Below are 21,787 nucleotides of genomic sequence, written 5' to 3'. Positions count from 1 at the left end.
TGGACACCCTCTCCATTGCTATTTATACTTTAACTAAAAGAATGGTACAATTACTACTATGCCCTTATAGGGCGGCTAACACATAAAACTGCATAAAAAGCTAAAGAACACTACTCCAAAGGGTACCAATAAGAGTGCTGCAGTCCCCACTTGCTATCTAAACAAATAATAAACAAAAACAACTAATTAATCTCCACAAATCTGCACAAAAACCTCAAAAAAACTCAAGCTGGCTGGCTGGAAGAAGACTTACCTTTCTAAAGGGGGAAGGATCACCTTAATCAATAATCTGCCTACTTATTTCTTGTCTTTGCTTAGGATCACGGTTTTGTGTTAAGCTACATTGATAAACTGAGGAGAGACTTCCTTGACTTCCTTTGGGATGACACTGAAGACCACAAAAAGCTTCATTTTGTAGCTTGGTCAGAGGTGTGTAAACCAAAACAGCATGGGGGCTTAGGCATAAAGCCTCTCAAACAAGTGAATTGTGCTTTACTTGCCAAGTGGCTGTGGAGGTTTGTAACGGAGGGTGATGTGCACTGGAAAAAGGTAATTAAAAACAAGTATGAGGAAGCTAGTTTTGGATGGGAATAAACTCCAGCTTCTGAACCATATGGAACTAGTCTGTGGAAGGGCATCTTTCAATTCAGGGAGGTGTTCTTCAGTGGTATCTCTTTAAAACCAGGTTTGGGGGATAGAATTTTGTTTTGGGAAGACAGATGGTGTGGTTCCAACCCCCTTTGCCTGGACTTCCCTTTAATTTTTGCTTTGGCTCAGGATAAGGAGGCTCGGGTCTGTGATTGTTTGGAGTTTATCCACAATAAAGTTGTGGGTTCTGAGACTAAGAAGAGAGGTAAATGACTGGGAGCTGGACTCTCTGGCTACTTTGTTACAGAGGTTAGAACAAACCCAGCTGCAGATGACAGAGAGCGGCAAGATTTGGTAGAACAAAGAGAATTCTGGCCTCTTCACAGTGAGTTCTATGTTGCAGTTTCTGCTAAATTCAAAGGAACCCCACTCCCTTGGGTCTGGTTGTGGAAGCTCAGGATTCCTCTAAATGCTATATTCTTTATTTGGGCTGTTACAAAGGGTAAAATCCCTACTATTAATGTGTTAAGGAAGAAAGGAATGGTCCTAGTTAATCATTGCTGTTTGTTCGGGGAGGATGAAGAATCTGCTCAGCATCTATTTCTTTGCAGTTTCTCTCCCAAGGTGTGGTCCCATGTTCTAAACCTTTTTGGCATGAAGTGGGTGACTTCTCCAGATGTCCCTGCTGTCCTCTTGGCGGGGGCAGGCATTTTCCAAAAGGGGCAAGGTCCTGTGGAATGTCTACCCTTGGTAGTTTGCTAGTGCATTTGGAAGGAACGAAATAAACACTTGTTTGAAGATTGTGCTGCTCCGTCAGAGAAAGTCTGCAAGTGGAAAAAATTCTGATCAAATGGGCATCCATTGGTGATATCTTTAGGGGTTTTCAGTTTAAGCATTTTGTGGATCATTGGAATGCTATCTTGTGGGAAAATGATTTCATTGTGTAATGTTTAGCCTGTTGGGTTCTTTTACCTTGTAGCTGGCTGTTGAGTAAATCTCTCCCTCTGCATTCTTATTTTATCTTTAGTGAAAATTTTTACTTCTCAAAAAAAAAAAGGCCATTACCCAATGTTGGCCCCAACTATGTCTTGGGAAGGGTAGACTGGATACAGTCCTAACCTTTGTTTTGTTTTCTTTTTTTTTTTTTTGGCATGAAGTGGTCACTCTCAGGTCTAAACCTGCATTCTCATGCTCGCAAGTCTTAAGATTTTGGGTAAATTGCAAATAGACCTTGTACTTTGGGTGTAGTCTCACTTTAGGCCCTGGACTTTTCAAATGTGCCATTTTAGTACCTGAACTTTCAGAATTATACATTTAAGTCTAACTCTGTTAAACGACCATTATGGTGAGGGGTAAAATTATGAAAATGCTCAATTCTGATTCTCTATTTTTTTTCATGGTTCATCTTCTACCTTTGGACTTCGAATGCAAACCAGAGTTGATAAATGCTCAATTCAAGTGTGTTTTGGCTGCAAATTATGAAAATGTCGCCACTGGTTTGCATTCAAAATACAAAGGTAGAAGAAGATGAACAGTGAATAAAAAAGAATTAAAAAATGGGCATTTTTGTAATTTTACCCCTCACTGTAACTGTAGTTTAACGGAGTTGGACTTAAATGTAAATTTCTGGAAGTTTGGATACTAATATGGCACATCTGAAAGTTCAGGCACTAAAGTGAGACTACCCCCAAAGTACAGGGTATCTATTTACCCAAAGATTTTACCATTGCATCGGGCAATGGCCCCTGGGTATGGCCCAATAAGACCCTTTTATAATTGATAGCTAGACAGTTAACCTGTAATTTGACAATGAACTTATTTGTTGACACATTGGACATCATAATATGATAATATGGCAACTATATCATAAGAAAAATAGGCATTTTTTTATGGTTAAGAGAAAACTAGGTGTTAGACTGGGTTATCTTTGTACTATGCCAATATACATATACATAATTATATACATAATTTTATACAAAATTATATATTTAGTTGGTTTGGGTGTTAATCAGTCTGGAACGACCAAAACTGATCCATATCCAATTATAATTGGGACACGTGTATTGCAGACCCAGACCCTATATAATTTGGTCAGTGCAGTTCGAGTCTGTCAGATCTGCCTGACCCATTGACAGCCCATATATGTCATAAATCGAGGGATTGTGATTTGCTATTTTTGTGGAAGTGGCTCCTACTGAAGATTCATGACCTCATTGTCTCTCCTTTTGCAGATTTGCACGACATAGTTGAAGTCTTCAGTGCGTCAGGTAGAAGTAGGCAGTATAGTGTAGCACCTGCTTGAGCTTCCCATGTGCATATATTATTTGGACTCAGATGTATATGCCCAGGTTTTACAACGGAATGTATCCAAGAAGATGCAGAATATTACTTACAACAAAATTATGGACTGGAATGAGGAAATTGATGGAGAAAGATCTTCATGTTTTTGGAGTTAGAACACAAATGTGAGCCTTCGCTTGTTGGGTCGGCAGCTGAGGCGAGCCAGAACAATTAATTGAGTACAATGGTCTCACTGCAGAAAATTTACTAATCCAGGAAGAAGTGGGTTTCCAATGAACCAGGTAATGCATAGTCCAATCCAAGATCCTAACCCTTCACTGGATATGTACCAAATTGTCCTTCACTCTGGATTCATCCCAATCTCCACTATACTGTCAAGCAAGATTTTAAATATTGATGCATTCATGTGCATGAACATACGTATCAGGTGTTTCGGGTGACAAAACCTTATTTTTCTTTTTTTTTTCTTCTCATATTTTCACAGGGAGGCCATTCTTATGTTATTTAACTAAACAAAAGAGTTTTTAAAAAGTACCTCTATATAGGGTTATATTGAGCAAAGGATACGATACGTATTGTATCAAAATTTTGAACCTTGCTATTATCAAGCACATTTCGGAGCTGACCCCCTTGGAAAACCTTGTTCAATTCTCTTTGTTAGTGAATGAGAAAGACTGGTTCATAAATAAATGAAGAGTTGTAAGATTGGATTATTTTTTGTGCTCCAGGTATACAGGATTCTGATTAGGTCTGCAAGTCCAATTTCGACTTGAAGAATTTCAGCTACGTGGCTGGGGTTACTGGTTAGGGTTTGGTCCCAATGAAAATATAATAAATTCCCAATTCATCTAACCCAAATTTCATCCTGATATTTGTTTATGTTGTGGTTGTAGTGTCTTGTGTTTCTAAATTGTTTTTTCAGTTGTACCTCCCTAGATTGTTCTTTTTCCAGAAGGGCAAATCCTCAAATGATTCAACGAATTCATCAAATAGACCATATATCTAATCTTTTCATCTATTAAAATGTGAAAAATCTTGTTATGTAGGGGTGGCAATTGGGCAGGTTTGTATCTATCCACCAATGACCCATTGAATTTAAATTTCAAATTAGATCCCAAACCCACCTGACCCAACCCACCCAACTCATTAAATTTGGAGTGGGTGAGAGAGAGAGAAGGGGGAGGTGGTTTTGGCTTTTTGGGCCATTAATCAAAGCTCACTCTTTTGTTCCTATTCAAATTGGCATCTTGTATAAGCACACATTACTCAAGACATCTAGGACTACTACAAGCACAAGGTGTATAATCCTTTTTTTGATCCATGGATAGCCAACAAAAAAAAAATTCTATCTCCACTGAAACCTTTTGCTGCTGTAAGATGTGCTACTTTATTGCCTTATGGTTCACCCAGTACAGCTTTACAGTTTATACTTAACCCTTGCTTAGCTTGATCGCATCTTGAGCAAAGAAGCAAGTCTCTTTAAAGCAATAGATGAAGCTCCCTTTGATGACAAGTCAATAGCTTGCTTGCAATCTCCTAAAATTCTCTTTGAGCAACCTTGCAACAGATGAAGCCTCTAAAACTCTGAAAGATGGTTGCCATGGAAATCCGAGTGGCATCAGTTGGCATTTTTTTGTTTTGTGTTGATAAGATTAGCTTGTCAAGGACTTGATAGGAGTCTAACAGACCCCCCCCCCCCCCCCCCCAAATCGGTGGTTGTGGGAATTGATTCTGTACTGGAGTGAACCAATTAACATACCCAACGCCCCCACGATGGTTGGAACCTTTTGTTTGTTTTTCTGTTCTGTCTAATTTAAATTTCTTTAGTTTATAAAAAAAAAAAAAAAAACGAAAAAAGGCAGAGACAAATGTATGGGGACTCTAACCAGTTCATCAATTCAACCAGGGACACTCGTCCACACAAGATAAACATCACTATTTCATTAGAGACATTGGGGAACAATAGGTGCAAAAATGTCATATGGTGAGAGATTTCTTTCAGAAAGAAAAACTCTCCCAAGAGAACTTAAATGACCAATAAGTTTGTGTAAAGTGGTATAAGAATGCATAATAAGCTAGACAAGCTGATGGCCCCTAATCAAGCTGCATTTGTGAGGTATAGATAAAGAATTAGCAACATTATCTTAGCTAGAGAAATAATAAGAAAAATAAGAAACCAGAAGAGGGGTAAAGGGTGTATTGCCATTAAGGTGGAGATGTCCAATGAATATAACGGATCGAATAGTCCAGTCTTGTAATTTAAGTTATGAAAGGGATGGTGATGAAGGGAAATTTGGCCCGACCTCGCGACCGCCCGACACGCGGCAAAGGTAAGCAGTTCGGGACAGTAGAGCACCCAAAGCAAACATCAGAAGCAAGTCCAACCCACTACCGAGCCCGAACTCCAGACCGCTGTACTTAGTCCGAGCTCCTTGATAAAGAGCGAGCTCCCTGTCGAAGGTCCGAGCTCCCTAAAACCTGAGCTCCCCAAGTCCGAGCTCGGTATTAGGAGCCCGAGCTCGCTAAATCCGAGCTCGCTATTAAGAACAAACTCCCTACTAAGAACCCGAGCTCCCTGCAAGGGGCACGAACTATACTGGGCCCCAAGCCTCAAAGCTAACCCGAGCTGACCCGTGCCAGCTCGGAACACTCCAAACCGAACTCAAGGCACCTCGCTCGCCACTCCAATACTTCACTTCCAAAACACCAGGCCCGCCAGACGTACCCGATGCCAAGGACGCCCTTACCCAAGGGCGGCGTACCTGACTGATTTGGGATCTGACGCCTGACAGCCGCATTTCAAACGGCTTCCTGCCACCGCCACCTGCAACCGTCGTCACTTGCCGCAAAGACGGCTCAGACAGAAGGAACAGTGGCGGTTCTGTCCGACCTGACGGAGGCCCTGTTATAAAAGGCTTCTACCCCCGAACTGGCAGGAGTTCAGAAGTAATCATGCCCGACCTGACGGAGGCCTGGAAGTGAGTACGCGAGGTGGTTATAAAAGGCTTCTACCCCCCCCCCCCCAGGAGGAGGTATGCTAACTCTCGCGCTATCTGGTTATTCTTGCCTTTGAAGGATTCTAACTTGAGCTTCGGAGCCCTTACGCCGGGTTCTCCCCAGAGCTTCTCTTCTCCCATTTCAGGTCCCTGTTACTCAGTTCAGAGGCAAGATCGTCAACAGCTAAGACCGGCCAGATTGTGCATCATCAGATGGGTTTCTGGAGAAGTTTTGTGAATTACAGAATTAGTCAAAACCTGCACATCCTCTCCTACTTTTCCTATAAATTAAATGGTACTCAAAAAAAAATCAAACTACATCACTAAGGAAAATGAATGAAATATTAAAGTTGGATCATCATGTGAATAGAAGAAACTTAAGGTGCATTCACTATGATGAAATCAACTTTCGGCAGAAAGGTTTCCACGACATTTATCCCTCTCGTGAAACGTGCAACATGCAAATGTGTATGTACGGGTGGATTCGAACTCGGCTTGAGTAAAAAATTCATAAGCTCAAACTCGATTTTGAGAAAATATTTTATAAAAATAAAAAATTATATATAAAAATATTTTTTATTTGATATTTAAAAAATTAAGAATTATAATATTTTTATTATATATATTATATTATATATTAAATATTAATATATATATATATATATATATATATATATATTCTAGTTGGCTCGCAAGCCTCACAGGCCGAGCTCTAGTAGGCTCGAGCTCAGTTGAAACCTAGTCGAGCTGAGCTCGAACAGCTCGTGAAAAGCTCGACTCGTTGCCACTCCTACGTGTATGTAAGAGTTGTCTACTCAACAAATTGCAATATTTTTAAGGGATAAGTAGACTGCACTCCACCTCAGAAATTTGAAATTACAGCCCCCTCCTAATCTACTAGTAGGCCCCCTATAAACCACATTCTGTCCGTAGATTTGGCATCGATCCATGGTCAGGATTCATCACACCTATATGGTGAAGCTAAGGTTTTTAGGGTGGACTGAACAGTAAAAACCCCTTTTTTAATGCTTTATACCATGTTTCGTTTTGGAAATGTTGCCAAAAACATGACATTCGGCAACTTTAGGTAATATTGTAGAAAATTAGACATTTAGTGGGTATTTGCTAAATGTCACAACAAACGTCAGACATAACCTAGTATTAGGGGTGCTCACAGTTTGGTTAATCGAACCGTGAGCCTTTTCTTGTAACTGAACCTGTACTATCGGATTTTGGAAAACCGGTAATCGAAACCGAATCGGAACCAATCGGTTAATCGGTTGACCGGTTTGGTTTGTCGATTTTTTGGTTTTTATTTTTTACAATATATATTATATAAATATATAATAAAAAATTATAAATATATATAAAATATTATTTTTTAAATAATAAATAATATATCATATATTATAAATATATATTTATATATAATGCATATTTATTAATTTATAATATATAAAAGTATTAAATATATATATAATATACATAAATATATATAAAATATATAGAAATATATGTATATTGGTCGTTTCGGTTAATCAGCAGTTTTCTATGATGGTTAACTAAAACCGAACTGACTGATTCGATTAACCGATTTTTCAGTTTGGTTTGAAACGGTTTTTCAGTCAATTCAGTTTTTCGGTTCTTTTCTCACCCCTACCCAGTATTTGGTAACATTATAGAATATATACATCACAAAAAAGTTTATTCATGTTAGCAAACATCGCCAAAGATCTTTAATAACAGGTACACTTTTTCGCGACATTTCATTAAACATTACAAAAAGTACTTTTGATGACATTTGTTTAACATCACTAAAAAAAATTTATTTTAGTAACGTTTTCTAAACGTCCCCAAATGTTTTGATGACTTGAATGACCACCCCCTACTGGCATTTTTCTTGTGACCCAATTCAAATCACATCTATACACCTACTTTCAAGAAAATTCCCTCATCCATTCATTACACATCCATAACTATCCAATACAAAACATGATACCATTCAAATAAAAATTGAAATTTAATATTTAACATGAAATGACATATGTTTATAATTAATTGTTCAATACATAAAGGAAAAAAATACGAAAAAGTACAGACAGGTCCACTTCAGAATTCTGATTTCTATTGTAGACCTATAATATTTCAAAATATCAATTACCCCCACCTTATGCACCATGCTCCGCTTGTGAATTAGCTGGCATCTATTTTAATTGTACTTTGGGCCTATGAAGTCTAACGCTGAACTGAATCATCATTCTTCCAAAAAAGTATCATATATGCCATTTTTTTTTCAAATCATGGTATCAGCACTCTCTCTCTCTCTCTCTCTCTCTCTATATATATATATATCCCTCTCATGATAATACATAGGCACACAACCAAGATGAGAGGATATCTATAGATCAGTTGGAGAGTGCCCATATCATATTTGCAAATTTAATCTAGAAATGTGCTAAGTTCTCATGGTACAACTCTAGCGAGCATCTCTTGGCTTGTTTCTAGGGATATATTGAGTCAATTCCCTTTTTCTTGTCCTTAATCTCATAGGTTGAATTCCCCATGTTTCCGACAAATAGAATTCATGAATCTTTGAGAAACTTCAAATATAGAGAAGGGTAATCAAACATCATTCATTCATAATCAATCAAGTATGAACAGATAGGGTGTCAACAGTATTCGGAAATCGGAAATCTGGTTTTGAATTCGATATTCAACATAATTTAATCGAATTCGGATAATTTGAATATCTAATCGGTCGAATTCGGATATCCTATTCATACCGAATAGTTAATCGGATTCGAATTTGGATATGACCTGATTCGATTAGATAAATATTCAAATTCAACCGATTATTTAGTTCTTATATATAATAGAAAATATTTTATATAATTTATATATATAATAATTAAGTTATATAAATAATTTATATATTTTATATCAATAAAATATTTATTTTATATATTTATTAATTATCTAAAATTATTAATTAATCGAAGTCGAATCGAATCGAATAAAATATTTGAATACTTAATCGGATTCGAATTCGGATAATAATTTTTAATATCTGTCGGATATCAAATCGAATTCGGATATCGGATTTTCTAATCGAATTCGAATTCGGATATTGTGTGATCCGATTTGAATTCGATCCGTTTACACCCCTATGAACAGATCTGCCAATCTAGTTTCTTTGGCTTAGATAAGTTTCCCTTGCTTGCTTTACTCCACTTGTGCTCTAGGCATTTTCATTGGGCAATTCATGAAAGTTGGAAAAACATAAGCTCATAAACATTCAACTGTGAATCAGATATCCCAAGTCGGGCTGCTTGGCTGAAACAAGCATGGTTTTTAAAACTGACCTGGTGACCGAACTAGTTAGGGGTCTGGTTACTAGGTCTAACGGTCCGATCGTTCGAACCAAACGCTCGGCCCGTTTTGACAAAAAAAATAAAAAATAGTCAAAACCGTTCAAACAGTTAACCATCCGGTTCAGTGATTCACTGACCAAAATCAACAGTTTTGGGGAGATCTGATTTTTGAGGAAAATAGAACCAATTACCTGACCGATTCCTGATTTTTCCAGTTTGACCGCCTGGTCTGATCCAGTTTTGAAAACCAGGGAAACAAGCCTTCTCTTGCTTATCCTATGGGGGTGTATGGCTGATTTTAGCTCCCCTTGTGCCCTTGATTTTATTGGGCAATTCACAGTTTTCTCCATTTCTCTAGATGAAGTTTCATAAAACATAATCATGAACATACAATTTTAAAACATAATGACAGAAAGTATTATCATGCCACTTTTATAAATCCAACTAAATGAGAAAATATTTCTCGGCTTGAATCAAGCATCCTTTCATGCTTGTTTTTAGCGGCGTGCCATATTTGAAACCCCTAAGATAAATGCCTTTTAGTATGTCTAATAGTAATAGTTAACTTTCCCATTCTAGCAATATATATAGATCATTCAAGAATTATAAACAAGCAAGCACATTATAAGTAGTTAAAACCAATGTTCTAAAAACTGATCCGGAGGTCAAACCATTTTTGCCTCTGGGTCGTGGATCATTGGTTCGATCATCCAGTTCAAACGGGTCAACCATATCATGTCAGCAATACCTAAAGTTATATATATACATATATATATATAGTAGTATGCATAAACATGTGTATTTTATCAATAAATAATGTATAATTATGTTTTATGTAATATATGTACTATTTTATATTTAATTTATATTTTTTATTCAGTTTTTAATTTTTTATTTGTAAAAATATTTAAAAATGCACTTTGAGGCCGAAAAGGGGGTTTTTTGGTGAAAATAGCAGGCAAGGTGCCTATGGCTCCTTGAGACATGTAGAGGTCGAAAAATTATCCAAAATATAAAAAAAAAAAATCACCTCAATTGGATATCGGAGTGCAAAGTTATATAACCTCTCAAAGTTTGCATACACATTTAGCATGCATCCTATAACCTGATCACTGGGTCAAAAGGTCATACTAAAACTAGATCCAAAATCTTAATCGAATAATGGTTCGAATGATTCAACCAACCAGGTCAACAGCAGGTTGAAAATGTTGGCTAAAACAATGTAATTTAATATACAAGTCATTCACATTTTTGTCAGCAATTTTACTATCCAAGCCACTCACTCCCAAATTACACTCCTACAAAGAAACAAGGGGTAACGCAGCTCCAAAGGTCTACTTAGGAAGAGATAAAGAGAATCCTGGTTGATACCCACTATTGATTAACAAAATCTGTTTTTCTTTATTTGAGAATTTTAGTAAACAGCCGGTTCCAAGCTCCAACCTGATAAGTAAATGTGGGTCTTATCCGATTGTTAAAATCGATGTTCTTATTCTTAATATTGCACTCCAAAATAACCGGAATAGATGCCAGAATCGGGTTTGGACTTTTGGAATCCATTGGCAGCCCTAATGTTGAGTTGAGAATGCTTTAATGCATGGTTTTAAAACTGTTGTTGACTCGAGTTACCCATGAACCAGTTACTTACCATCCAGTTTGATTTTGCATTTGACCTGCAATTTTTCAAAAAATCGTTAACTTGGTCGGTGAACCGTTAATCCAAACGGTTGAATTGCTAAACTATTTAACTCAGGCAACGATTTTTCAGGTATTTTTTGTTTTAATTAATTTTATATTTTAAATTTTAAAAACGTTAAGAGCTGATTGTTTGGACTTAATGGTCAAACTGTTCAACCCGAAAACCACTGGACAAAGCAGCTCTGGTTTCGGGCTCAGTTTCTAAACCTACAGAATGCCTTTGAAAATGCTAGGCTATTTAGGATTGGCAACGGCCAAGGCTGGGTTTTATATGTAGGTGTTTGAGATTGATGTTGTTTTCTCAGAAAATAGTGCCACATCAGCACCATATTATAAATTCATTTTCTGAGAATTGCTTATTATTTGGTTAGTCGTTTTTTCAAACCACATCTTGGAAATCGGGAAAGCTGTGGTATGAGAAAATGCAGTTTTTTTGTTTTTTTTTTCTATTATTGCTAGCAAGGAATTGTTTATGTGGTATTGAAAAACGCTTATATGGCAGAAACAGTAATTGTACCTGAGAATGTGTGATTTGGATGTTCTTAGCTGGAGGGCAGTTCAAATGTCGGTTTGCTTTGTTGGCTGGTAGAACTGCAAAAAAATGAATGTTCAGAGGACTTGGGGTGGCTTACCCGATGTGGGTGCTCCGATGCTTAAATTAGTATTCTGGTATGCGAGTTGAAAGTTTGTGTGCTAGAAGGCTAATGAGCAAATAATCGCGCGTGTCTTGTGACGTTGAGGTTGGTGCCCTTATATAGGTGAGTTGTCGTAGGTCTTACGAAACACTTCCGAGATCCTTGGCCCCGTACTACAAGGAATCCATTCCACACCAGGAGGTGGACTTCATGTGAACTGATAAGTATCATGTCCGTCCGATCTGGGCAGGATGAGGATGAGGCTTGCAGACATGCGGCATGATCTCGGAGAGGTTGGAGACAGCTAACTAACTAGCTTCTAGAAGTTGGCTATGTGTCACATCGGCAGATCGGGCCATCGCGAGCTGCTCGGACCTTGGTCTTGGCTGAGGTACCTAAGGTGGCAGAGAATGCCACCTGACTCACTAAGGTGGCAGGGAATGCCAAGTGAATATCACATGAAAAATTACCCCTCATCAGTATCAACAGGTCGCTTCCACATGTTCGGATGTCAATAGATCGAGCCAAATTGTCGCTTCCACATATTCGGATGTCAATAGATCGAGCCAAATTACCCCTCATCACTATCAAATGAAAATTTAAAAAAAAAAAAACAACATACTTACACAATACTGTTTTCCTAAAAAACACCACTTAAGAAGCAGCATTCATCCCCAACCCCGAACAAATATACCCAGGCAGGATGAAAGTCCCAGCCCCATCCCCGCAAGGAACGGGCATCTCTGAATTTGCCCTGCCCTGCCCCGACCTGCCCCAGAAAGGTTAATTTAAGAGTCAAAGTATAGCATAATTTATGCTATATTATATGACTTATGAAAATAATTAAAAAATATACAACTTAATATCTTAATATAAATGCGTAAAGATGTAAATGATTGAAAACTTTTTTGACAGGTTGCCAAGGATAAAAACTTGACCAAATTGTTTTCTGAGAATGGATCTATTGGGGCGGGGTGGATAAATACCACCCCCACCCTCTCCCTCACCAGAACAATTTCAGGTTTCTCCAAAAAACTATTTTTAACTTCGGTCAATGGTCAAAAAAACTGCTCTGATTGGGGTGTGGCCCTGACAGAGATAGGTTAGATTGTCGTCTCTAAGGTTATGCTTATCTGTAACCGGGCTTAATGAATAATGACTTTGGACCATAACAATAAATAATAATAATAATAATTTAATTATTTTTAATTAAATAACATATGATATGTGCAAAAAAAATTACACAAATCAAAATAAAATTGGACTTGGCTAAGCTTTAGATTTATGTCACAAAAAAATAAGACAAAATCCTCATTTATTTGGCTTGGATTTCTTATACTTTTATAGATGAAAACAAGACCTTCATTCTTATTCTTAAGCAATATAGGGTTTGGAACAGCACTAAATATAGATCTATTGGCTCAGCTTAAAAGGAGTACTAATACAAATTTGTAAAGTACAAATTCTTGAATTTTGTATTATTTTATATGTATTTATACTATACATATTTGTATTTGTATTCTTTCCAAACTGAACTTAAGGAATGAGAATGAAACTTTTTCCTTCATCTATATAAGACCATTGTTTAGGAGAACAAATTTTATACTTGGATTGATTTAGGTGTTAACATGTATCAATTCATAAATATTTATTTGTATGTTAAAATAAAACTAAACTTTTATATTTTATATAAAATAATAATAATAATTTAATATAAAATAAAATATACTTATATACATATAATATTATGTATATTATATATTATATATTTAAAAGCATTCATTATAGTATATTGTGGGTGGACCGGGCTTGAAGGCCTGGCCTGAAATTTTCTATACTTGATGTCTGGATGGGCCTGCACACAAAAACCTGGGCTGGGGCCCAAACATTTGTCGACTAGATCAGGCCGGTCCAAGAATGATCACCCCTAGCACTAGTGTAGATATGCATGGGAGTGCACATGGTCCCTTGCAAAAACATGTGTGTGAACATGACTACTAGTAAATGCACCAGTGTTTATTTACACATGGGACCCAGATGTAGTGTGGGCCCATCTGGAGATAGAAGAGCTATTTGTTTGAGAGTGTGATGGGAAGCAAGATGATGTGGTCCTAGAGAGAATTGAGGTACGAGGATGGTGATGCAAATTTTGTATCAGTTTTTGAATGCAAATTTGCATTATTAATGAGCCGAAATGAGATAAAATGTACAGATTTTGTATCAGTTAGAGTATAAATCATAATTACAAACAAACAGATGCAGAACTGGTCTGAGTGCAAATTTTGTATTCGGATCAGATTTGCACTGCAAACAAAAAAGACGCTTAAAAACGTTTGTAGATTGTAATTTTTCTCGATCAGAATTTTCACTGAGCCATAACTACCCTCCAGAGAGAGTCTAGGATATCTCCATGGTGGGACCATCAGATGGTTTGTCATGCTCCTTCAACATCTGCCAACTGTTCCAACATACCATGTTTACAGTTCATATGCAACAGGGACAGGGTACCATTTGACAGAACAAGATCACAGTCTAGCTCTCATGAATGCATAGTTCTGTCAGTGGGCCTACCATGGACGTATATCTCTGGATAGACATGAAGCTGGGCTCCACTCAATGTTTAAATGGCAGATGGATGTTCATGGGAGCTGGGGAATTCTTATATGTTATAAATCTTCATCCATTTTGGTGGGTATGTCCAGGAAGGCCCATTATTATGAAAATGCCCAAGCCCAAAAAAGTGGGGCCGAACTTGGGCCTAAGCTGGACCTCTGCATTGTTGGCCTTCAATAGCCCGCTTTTCAATTCTTGTAGCATCACTTGGGCCCCAGTTGCTTTGCTTGTAGCTCGTTCGGCCCATCTGGTTCACAATTTGTGCTGTCTGGAATGGATCAGAGAAGACCCAGTTCTGACCTGAAAGTCTATGGATACTTTGGACCATGATAGTCAGTTTGGGTCTTAATTGGTTTGGTACAACCAAAACCAATCCCGACCCAATTGTAAAATGGAGTCCGGGAACACATAATGCAGACCCAAAAACCCTATATAATTGGGTTTTTGGTTAGGGTCTGACCTACCGGTTGACAGCCCCCAGCCCTAGACCCTTTGAGCTGACTTTTAGGGTAAGAAGATATGAAGGGGGACATTGATAGCTACTATATAGAAATTATTCCAATCTCTCTCTCTCTCTACACGTGCATATACATAGGGGGGAGAGAGAGAGAGATGCAAGCTCCAATTTGGCCTTAAACTTGCCTTGATGAAAGGCTTAACATGCGCACATGACTTTTCTAAAGTGAAAGCAAACAAGAAAATCCGGCAAGGCAAATTGTTTTGGGTCAGAAGTCTATATCACCCCAACAATAAAGAATTTGGATCTTCACATAGAAGGATGCTTAACAAATAACGACCGGCCCATATAGAGTGTTGGAGATTATGTAGACTCAAGTTACAATGAAGCTGTTGTCTAATGGAGCTGAGTTGGATCACTTTTAGTCAACAATCTAAGCTTCCCCACATCATATGTGGCCCAATAATATGACTTGTAGCCCATGTCTATCAAGTCAAAAAGCCTGGTTTTTCAATAAAATGGCTTAAGTTCCAAGTTCAAAGGTGTTAGATTAGTGATGAAGCTTCTAAATCATTGTCCATTTCACACTCTTGAAGAGAGAAGATAGCTCAAGAAAGCTCCTCGGTGCCTATAAAACTGTAACCAATTGGAATCAAGTCTCTTCACCCAAATGGAAAATATTCTTTGGGTTTGACATCTTAACGTAACCTAAACAAATAATAGAATATTTAGATTGGCCCAGTTTTTAATATCTCTAGTATGATAATGAGATCACCTTTTTTTTCTCCAAAAGTGGATATTTACCATTTCTTTCTTTACTTTGTGAAGAGGAACTCAGAAACAAAAGTTGGTAAATGAATGAGACACCTTCTACTCATGAGCTGATCTTCAAGGCCAATGTGTTTGTTTGTACTTCGTCTCATGGTGATCTCAGCTCACATGGTGTGGTTGGAATATGCTTAGATATCAAAGAAAAAAGAAACCCTAAAATTTTAAGTGGAGCCCATCTTCCTGCATTATCATCAATTTGATTTATTTTTATGTGAGAAGATTAATCATTCTGTAAGTGTAAGATTTGGAATAGACAAATGGATGAATCTCAATTATTGAAAGTTGAAACTATTAACATCTCTGTATTTCTTATTTGCACATGAGATCCTTAAGTTTAGCTGTCCATTGGTCATTTTTTGCAATTCTTTTGTGGGTCTCTCTCTCTCTGAACATAAGGCACTGTAGTAATACCCCTAAGACAGGGAAAGAATTAATTAAGGAGATGAAATCTGCTCAAATATCCGGTGTAGTTTGTATTATTCAGTGGGTCCCATTTGTATGTCCCAATAGATGATGCAATAGCCCATTGATGGGTCCTGATCAAACGGTTGAAATGACCAATTATTTTTTAAAGCAATACAGCCGGAGCACTACGATCCAACCAACTAGGGAATAACTTTTATTTAACCCACAAGAATCTCACCCTCCTATATTAAATTATAAACACACCAATTATCTGAGTCACAAGATTCACAACTACAAGCATAGGGAGCCCCAGCCCTACCATCCATGAACTTTCTTTGTTTTATTTTTATTTTTATTTTCTAATTTTCGTTGCTTTGAAGTCCACGTGGCGTTAAATGGGTATTTGATAACTTTTTATCCTCGTCACAAGTAGTCCGACCCATTTGCTTAGAAGGTGTCATGCATAACGTGACCCTACGGTGTCGGTGGGGAGCTAAAATTATTTAAAATATATCTCTATATTGTTTAGATATTATACTTTCCAAATGAAAGCTGGACGGTATTGAACCAATGAAGAGTCCGGATCTGCTCCTCACACCTCACACTGACCTTACATGTTTTGGCTGCATATTAGGAACATCTCTCATATTTGTATTTATTATTTATGGAGAGATGTTTCCAAATTCAGGATGAGATATAATTGTGAGATTGATGTGAGGCACGTTCTGTGAGGAGCTGATTCCAATTCATCAATGAACCGTGTTAAGTCAAAACTCAATAGCTTGGGAGCAGAGCTACAGTACCTCTAATATTAAAGTACTAAACCATGGTTTTTGAACCGTTATTGACTCAGACAATTAGACCTTTCAACATCAAAACTGTTCAGGCAACCGATTCCATTTCACTTCTGATTTGGTTTTTTACCAAAAACTATTATTGATATAATCATTGGTTCATTGACCCGAGTGGTTGAACCATTAATCAGTTCGACCCAAAACAACAATTTTAGTTGTTTCTTTGTTTTATTTTATTTTTTTAATTTAAACACACCATCCATTTGAATTAAGTTGTCGATCAAACTGCTGATCCAGAAACTAGTGGTCAAAGTGGTTCTGGTTTTGAGTCAGTTTTTAAAACATTATGCGAACTGACTAAGGATGTTAATGGGTTAAACGGTAGACCCGGTTAGGGTCGGGATGGGGTCAGGTTTAAGTGTAGGGTTGGTTAGGGTTTTGATTTTTCTTTTGGTAAGTCAGGGGTTTTAATTTTAGGTTTCGTTAATCCACCCGTCGGGCCATGATAGCACTGTACGTATAGAGGGTATTTTTACATTCAGTATGTCTTCTAATCCCATATAATTTTAAAGGTCAGGATTTCTTTTTACATTTCTTTTGATTTTTTTTCTTCTTTAACCATGGAAGAAATGACACCTTGAAAGTTGAAACATATAAATCAATTTCTGACTTAAATTGGTTTTTGTTAAATTTTTAAAATGCATTATAAAAAAGTTGAGAAAATCTATGATGCGAAAAAGATATGGTATGGAAAGAGTTTTGATCAATCAAAACCCACCCATGAATTTTGATAAAGAACACCTAATTGACTATCATGTTTATGATTCCATTTGACTGGTCAGAAGTTTTTCAGATATCATATCTTTTCCATATCATAGTTGAACCTAAAAAAAAAATAATTCAAAGACAATGGGTTGGGCTGGGTCAATAATGGGTTTAACCCAAGGTTGGGTCGCATTTGGAAATTTTGTTATTTATCCGGGTTGGATCAGGCTCAAATGGGATTATTAAGGCCTCGTTCACTTTTTGGTAAGTTACTTACACAAGTAAATGCACTTACCTAGGTAAGTATCTCGGGTAAGTGCATTTACCCATGTTTTTTCTATTTTTCAGGTAAATAAAATAATGACAATTTTAGCCATAAAAATCTATTATTAAAAAGGGCATTTTTGTTCCATCTAAGTGTTGGCAACCAGAAACACTTACTCCCTAGTTCTTTTATTTCCTAAGTAAAAAAGACAATTACTATTTTAACCATAAAAATTCATTATTAAAAGGGGCATTTTTGTCTCATCCAAGTGTTGACAATTTTTCTCCAAGTGAAAAGTTATTTACCCACATCCACAGGGGAGATAAGTATCACCCAAGAAAATTTTATTTTCCCTAATCCCCACATAAATCTGAAAAAAAATATATGGGTGTTTTGGTCAATGGAAACCAAAATCTCATTGACCAACTTCCCCCCTCTCAAAATCCAAAATACAAACACCCCCTAAAAGGTTCGGTTAGGGTGAAGGTAAATCTGTCCCAAACCAGCTGGTAGGATTTTGCTACCAATAAAACACTCCCAACCTTGTCTTAAAAAACCATTGTAGCCTTACATTGGGAACATGTTATAGTGGCTGGTTGGGAGATGTTCTCAATGTGCGGCTGTAGTGGCTCGTTGGGGCATGTTGGAAGCATCTAATTGGTAGAAGCAAGGTTCTAAATATCGATAATCCCGATGTGCCGGTAGGGGCATATCGGGCAATATCAATAGTGTTTTTTTTTACTTTTTTTTCCTTTTTTTCAAAACCGGTTCAGGGGGCGGTTTAAGGCTCCTCCACCCCTTCTGTAGGGGCATATCAGGGAGCTCCGAAACGATACGTATCAGAAGATACGGACCGATACGTGTCAATACTTTGAATCTTGGGTAGAAGATCTGAACTCTCCCCAAACCCAACTTATTGAAATTCCTAAAACTTGCCATGTGGGAAATTTGTGAGCCCACATAATTGAGTGGTCCCACTATGGGCCTTCTGGATATGTAACATGTGGCAGAATTGGAATCTACTCCTCACACAAAGCGCCACATACTGACCTAACAGACACATCTTACCATGCATTGAGAACATCTCTTGTGAATAATAATGTATAACTACGGGAAATGTTCCCAATGCATAGTGGGGAGTTGAAATCAGCCCCCTACAAAATAGTTTCCCACAATGTCCCATGGCACATCCCTGCTGTATATTGGGAACATCTCCCGTTGATGCCTCATTATTTCTGATATTACCATCGGAAAATGTTTCCAATACATAGCATAAATGTTTTGTGAGATGTTGTGGGAAATTATCCTGTGGGGGCTGATTTGAACTCCATGGTGGGATGTGCCTCTGAGGTCGAGGTCGGTGTGAGGCCCCCTGAGAGTGTTATGCATCTATCTTCTGGTCCCTTCTTCATCTACTACAATTTGAGTCTTCATTGAAGGCTACTTTGCCACGTGGCAAGAGGTTTTAGGTAAAGTGTTAATTAATTATAGAAATTTGAATAGCTAGGAAGAGTTTTAGGGATCCGAAAGTTTTATAGTTCATCGGGCAAAGAAAAATTCCAAGTGGAGAGTTGATAGGTGTCCTATCACATGAAGAATTCAGGCTCTCCAGTGACATCTCCCCATGTGACAATAATAAATTATTGACGGATGTCTAAGAGTCAAAATAATATAAAAATCTATTTATTTTCTTTTACCTTTTTAATTTTTAAAATTTAATACAATGGATAAATGAATGAAATGGATTGACCTTTACCATTTCCCCCCTCTTTTGCGGTTTAAGCAACTCAGTGGACTCTCACTTGGTAGCAACAGTAGCTAGCAAACAAGCTTAATTCCAGCCCATCTTTAGTTGAAATGACGAAAATCACCTTATGTTATAATAATTAATCGAGGGTACTCTTGTCCTTTCAATATAACACTTTCTCCTTTGTTTAGGAAGAAACTTTAGCAGCAATACATAAATAAATAAATAAATAAATAAAGAGAAATATAAAAAGGAGGAACATTATGTTAGCGGGAATAAATTGCTTACTAACCCTCCTTATCACTCACCTTGGTAATAAATAATCTCCGGAATCATCATCACTTTGTTATTATTTCTTAGGCCTGTTCGTTTTACGGGAAATTATTTATCTGGGTAAATATACTTATTCAGTTAAGTATTTTTTAAGAAAAATTTATTCAGGTAAGTGTATTTATCTATGTTCTTTTATTTTTCATATAAATAATGTAATGATTATTTTAGCCATAAAATTCAATTATTAAAATGGGCATTTTTGTCTCACTCAAGTGTTGGAAACTTTTCCTCAATGGAAAAGTTATTTATCCACCTAAAGATGGGGTAAGTGATACCCATGAAAATAAAATTTCCTTGATCACCACATAAATCTGAAAAAAGAACATGGGTTTCTTAATCAATGGAAATCAAAATCCCATTAACCAACTCCCCCCCCCCCTCCTTTTCAAAATCCAAAAAAGGAACACCCCCTTAGTAGGAATGGCAACCGAGTGAGACGGAGAGCCTCTCCCCATTCCCGTTCCTGTGAAAATCCCCATCCCCATTCCCGTCCCTATCCCCACTAACGGGGATAAGGTTAACCCCATACTCGTCCCCACAGGGATCCCCATTTCCCGTGATTTTGTATAATGTTAACCATTTTGTTTTTGTCTTTTATTTTATTTAAAAAATAAAAATAAAATAATTAAAAATCCTATTAGAAAAGATTCAAACATATTTAACCATATTTTTTAAAATATTAATGTATAGATATATGTGTACATATGCATACATATACATATTAGTGAGATCCCACGAGGTGGGGATCGAGGTCCCTGCGAGGTAGAGAGTGCTCTCCCCATCCCCACCTCATCCTTGTTAAGGATGATGAAAATTTCTCCATCTTCGTCTTCGCGGGAGAAAATCATCCCCATCTCCATCCCATTCGAAATGGACCCTACAAAGATGGGAAAATGGAGAAAATTGTCATCCCTACTTATTAGATTAGTATTACCCAATTAACCAACTTATTCCGTTAAATATCAAAAAAAAAAAAAGAGTCTATTTCTTACCCACAGCACATTACAGCTCTACGTAGAGAAGATCTCTCCATAATATGTGAATACAGAAGATATTCCCAATATACAGCTGTAATGTGCTGTGGTCGGATGCTTGTGGATTATGTTCCGTACGGATCCCTTGACTTTCGGAGAGATAAACGGTTGAGACTTCATGCACGTGGTTTTTTTATTTAAAATCACTTGCTTTCGTTGTAAAACCGCCTGGTTTTAGTATGGTGGTTTTGGGTCCAATCTGCCGTGTCAGCATGCGCATGGATTGGGGAATGCTGGTCATCGCTTTTCAAACTGTCGGTGACCTTCCCGCCGATTTAATCGCCATTTTCTCGACGATTATAACTTATAAGTGTGCTTTGGCCTTTTTGGAACTCGTCGAATGGCTTAGTTATGCAACGCCCACGGTGCCATCGTATTCTTCTTATCTTCTCAGTGGATCACGACCATCCAATTGTTGTACTCTACAAATGAATTGTATGATCCAGATTTCTCATCAAAAGTTGATTTTCCTTTCTCAAACCATATTCAGTCAATTACACATTTGCACCGGGTATTATTATTATTTATTGAAATTGAAATTAGATGTTGGAATTAATAAAAATAAATTTCATTAAAGGCTCATAAAATCAAATCTCAAGTTTCATGGAAGTTACTTTTAATTTATATTATTAATAATATATATAGAAATTCATTTTGTAAAAAAATGTAATATTTTGGCCATTTTATAATATTTAACATAATTTATCAACATGATATCCAAATCTAATTCAAGTTCGACCAAAATTTAACTTGAATTTAAATTTGACATTTTGACTATTAATGGTTCCAAATTCAAATTTTGGTATGTAGCATCATCCGCTCGTCTTAGGCAAAGAGAATGACTTCGGGCCTGTTTGACGTGTCTTTTTGGAAAGATATTATGGTAGTTCTGAGTAGTTCAAAGATGTGAGTAGTTCAAAGCACGTTTAGTAGACATCTATATTTTCGCGTGTT

The 21,787-nt window shown here is 37.1% G+C and overlaps 1 protein-coding gene across 9 annotated transcripts in view; it reads left to right on the top strand.

Annotated features, from left to right (window-relative positions):
* LOC104605330 (UDP-galactose/UDP-glucose transporter 7-like) overlaps window positions 1-3,930 on the top strand; it is a 49,421-nt gene extending 45,491 nt beyond the window's left edge. For 7 of the 9 annotated variants that reach the window (XM_088893401.1, XM_088893400.1, XM_010270051.3 and 4 more), the window contains one exon: window positions 2,820-3,450. In XM_088893401.1, the coding sequence (XP_088749527.1) occupies window positions 2,820-2,834 (15 nt within the window). In that variant the 3' untranslated portion in view covers window positions 2,835-3,450. Of the gene's footprint in view, window positions 1-2,819; window positions 3,451-3,617 lie in introns of those variants that run through there. The other 2 variants (XR_016079573.1, XR_736582.3) reach the window with 1 other exon arrangement.
* The last annotated feature ends 17,857 nt before the right edge of the window (window positions 3,931-21,787 follow it).

This window comes from Nelumbo nucifera, chromosome 8 (assembly GCF_055504915.1).
Source record: "Nelumbo nucifera cultivar China Antique chromosome 8, China Antique-T2T, whole genome shotgun sequence".
Classification (NCBI taxonomy): Eukaryota; Viridiplantae; Streptophyta; class Magnoliopsida; order Proteales; family Nelumbonaceae; genus Nelumbo; species Nelumbo nucifera.
The sequence above is the reverse complement of the archived record's forward strand: the minus strand, read 5'-3'. Positions and strand labels throughout refer to the sequence as shown.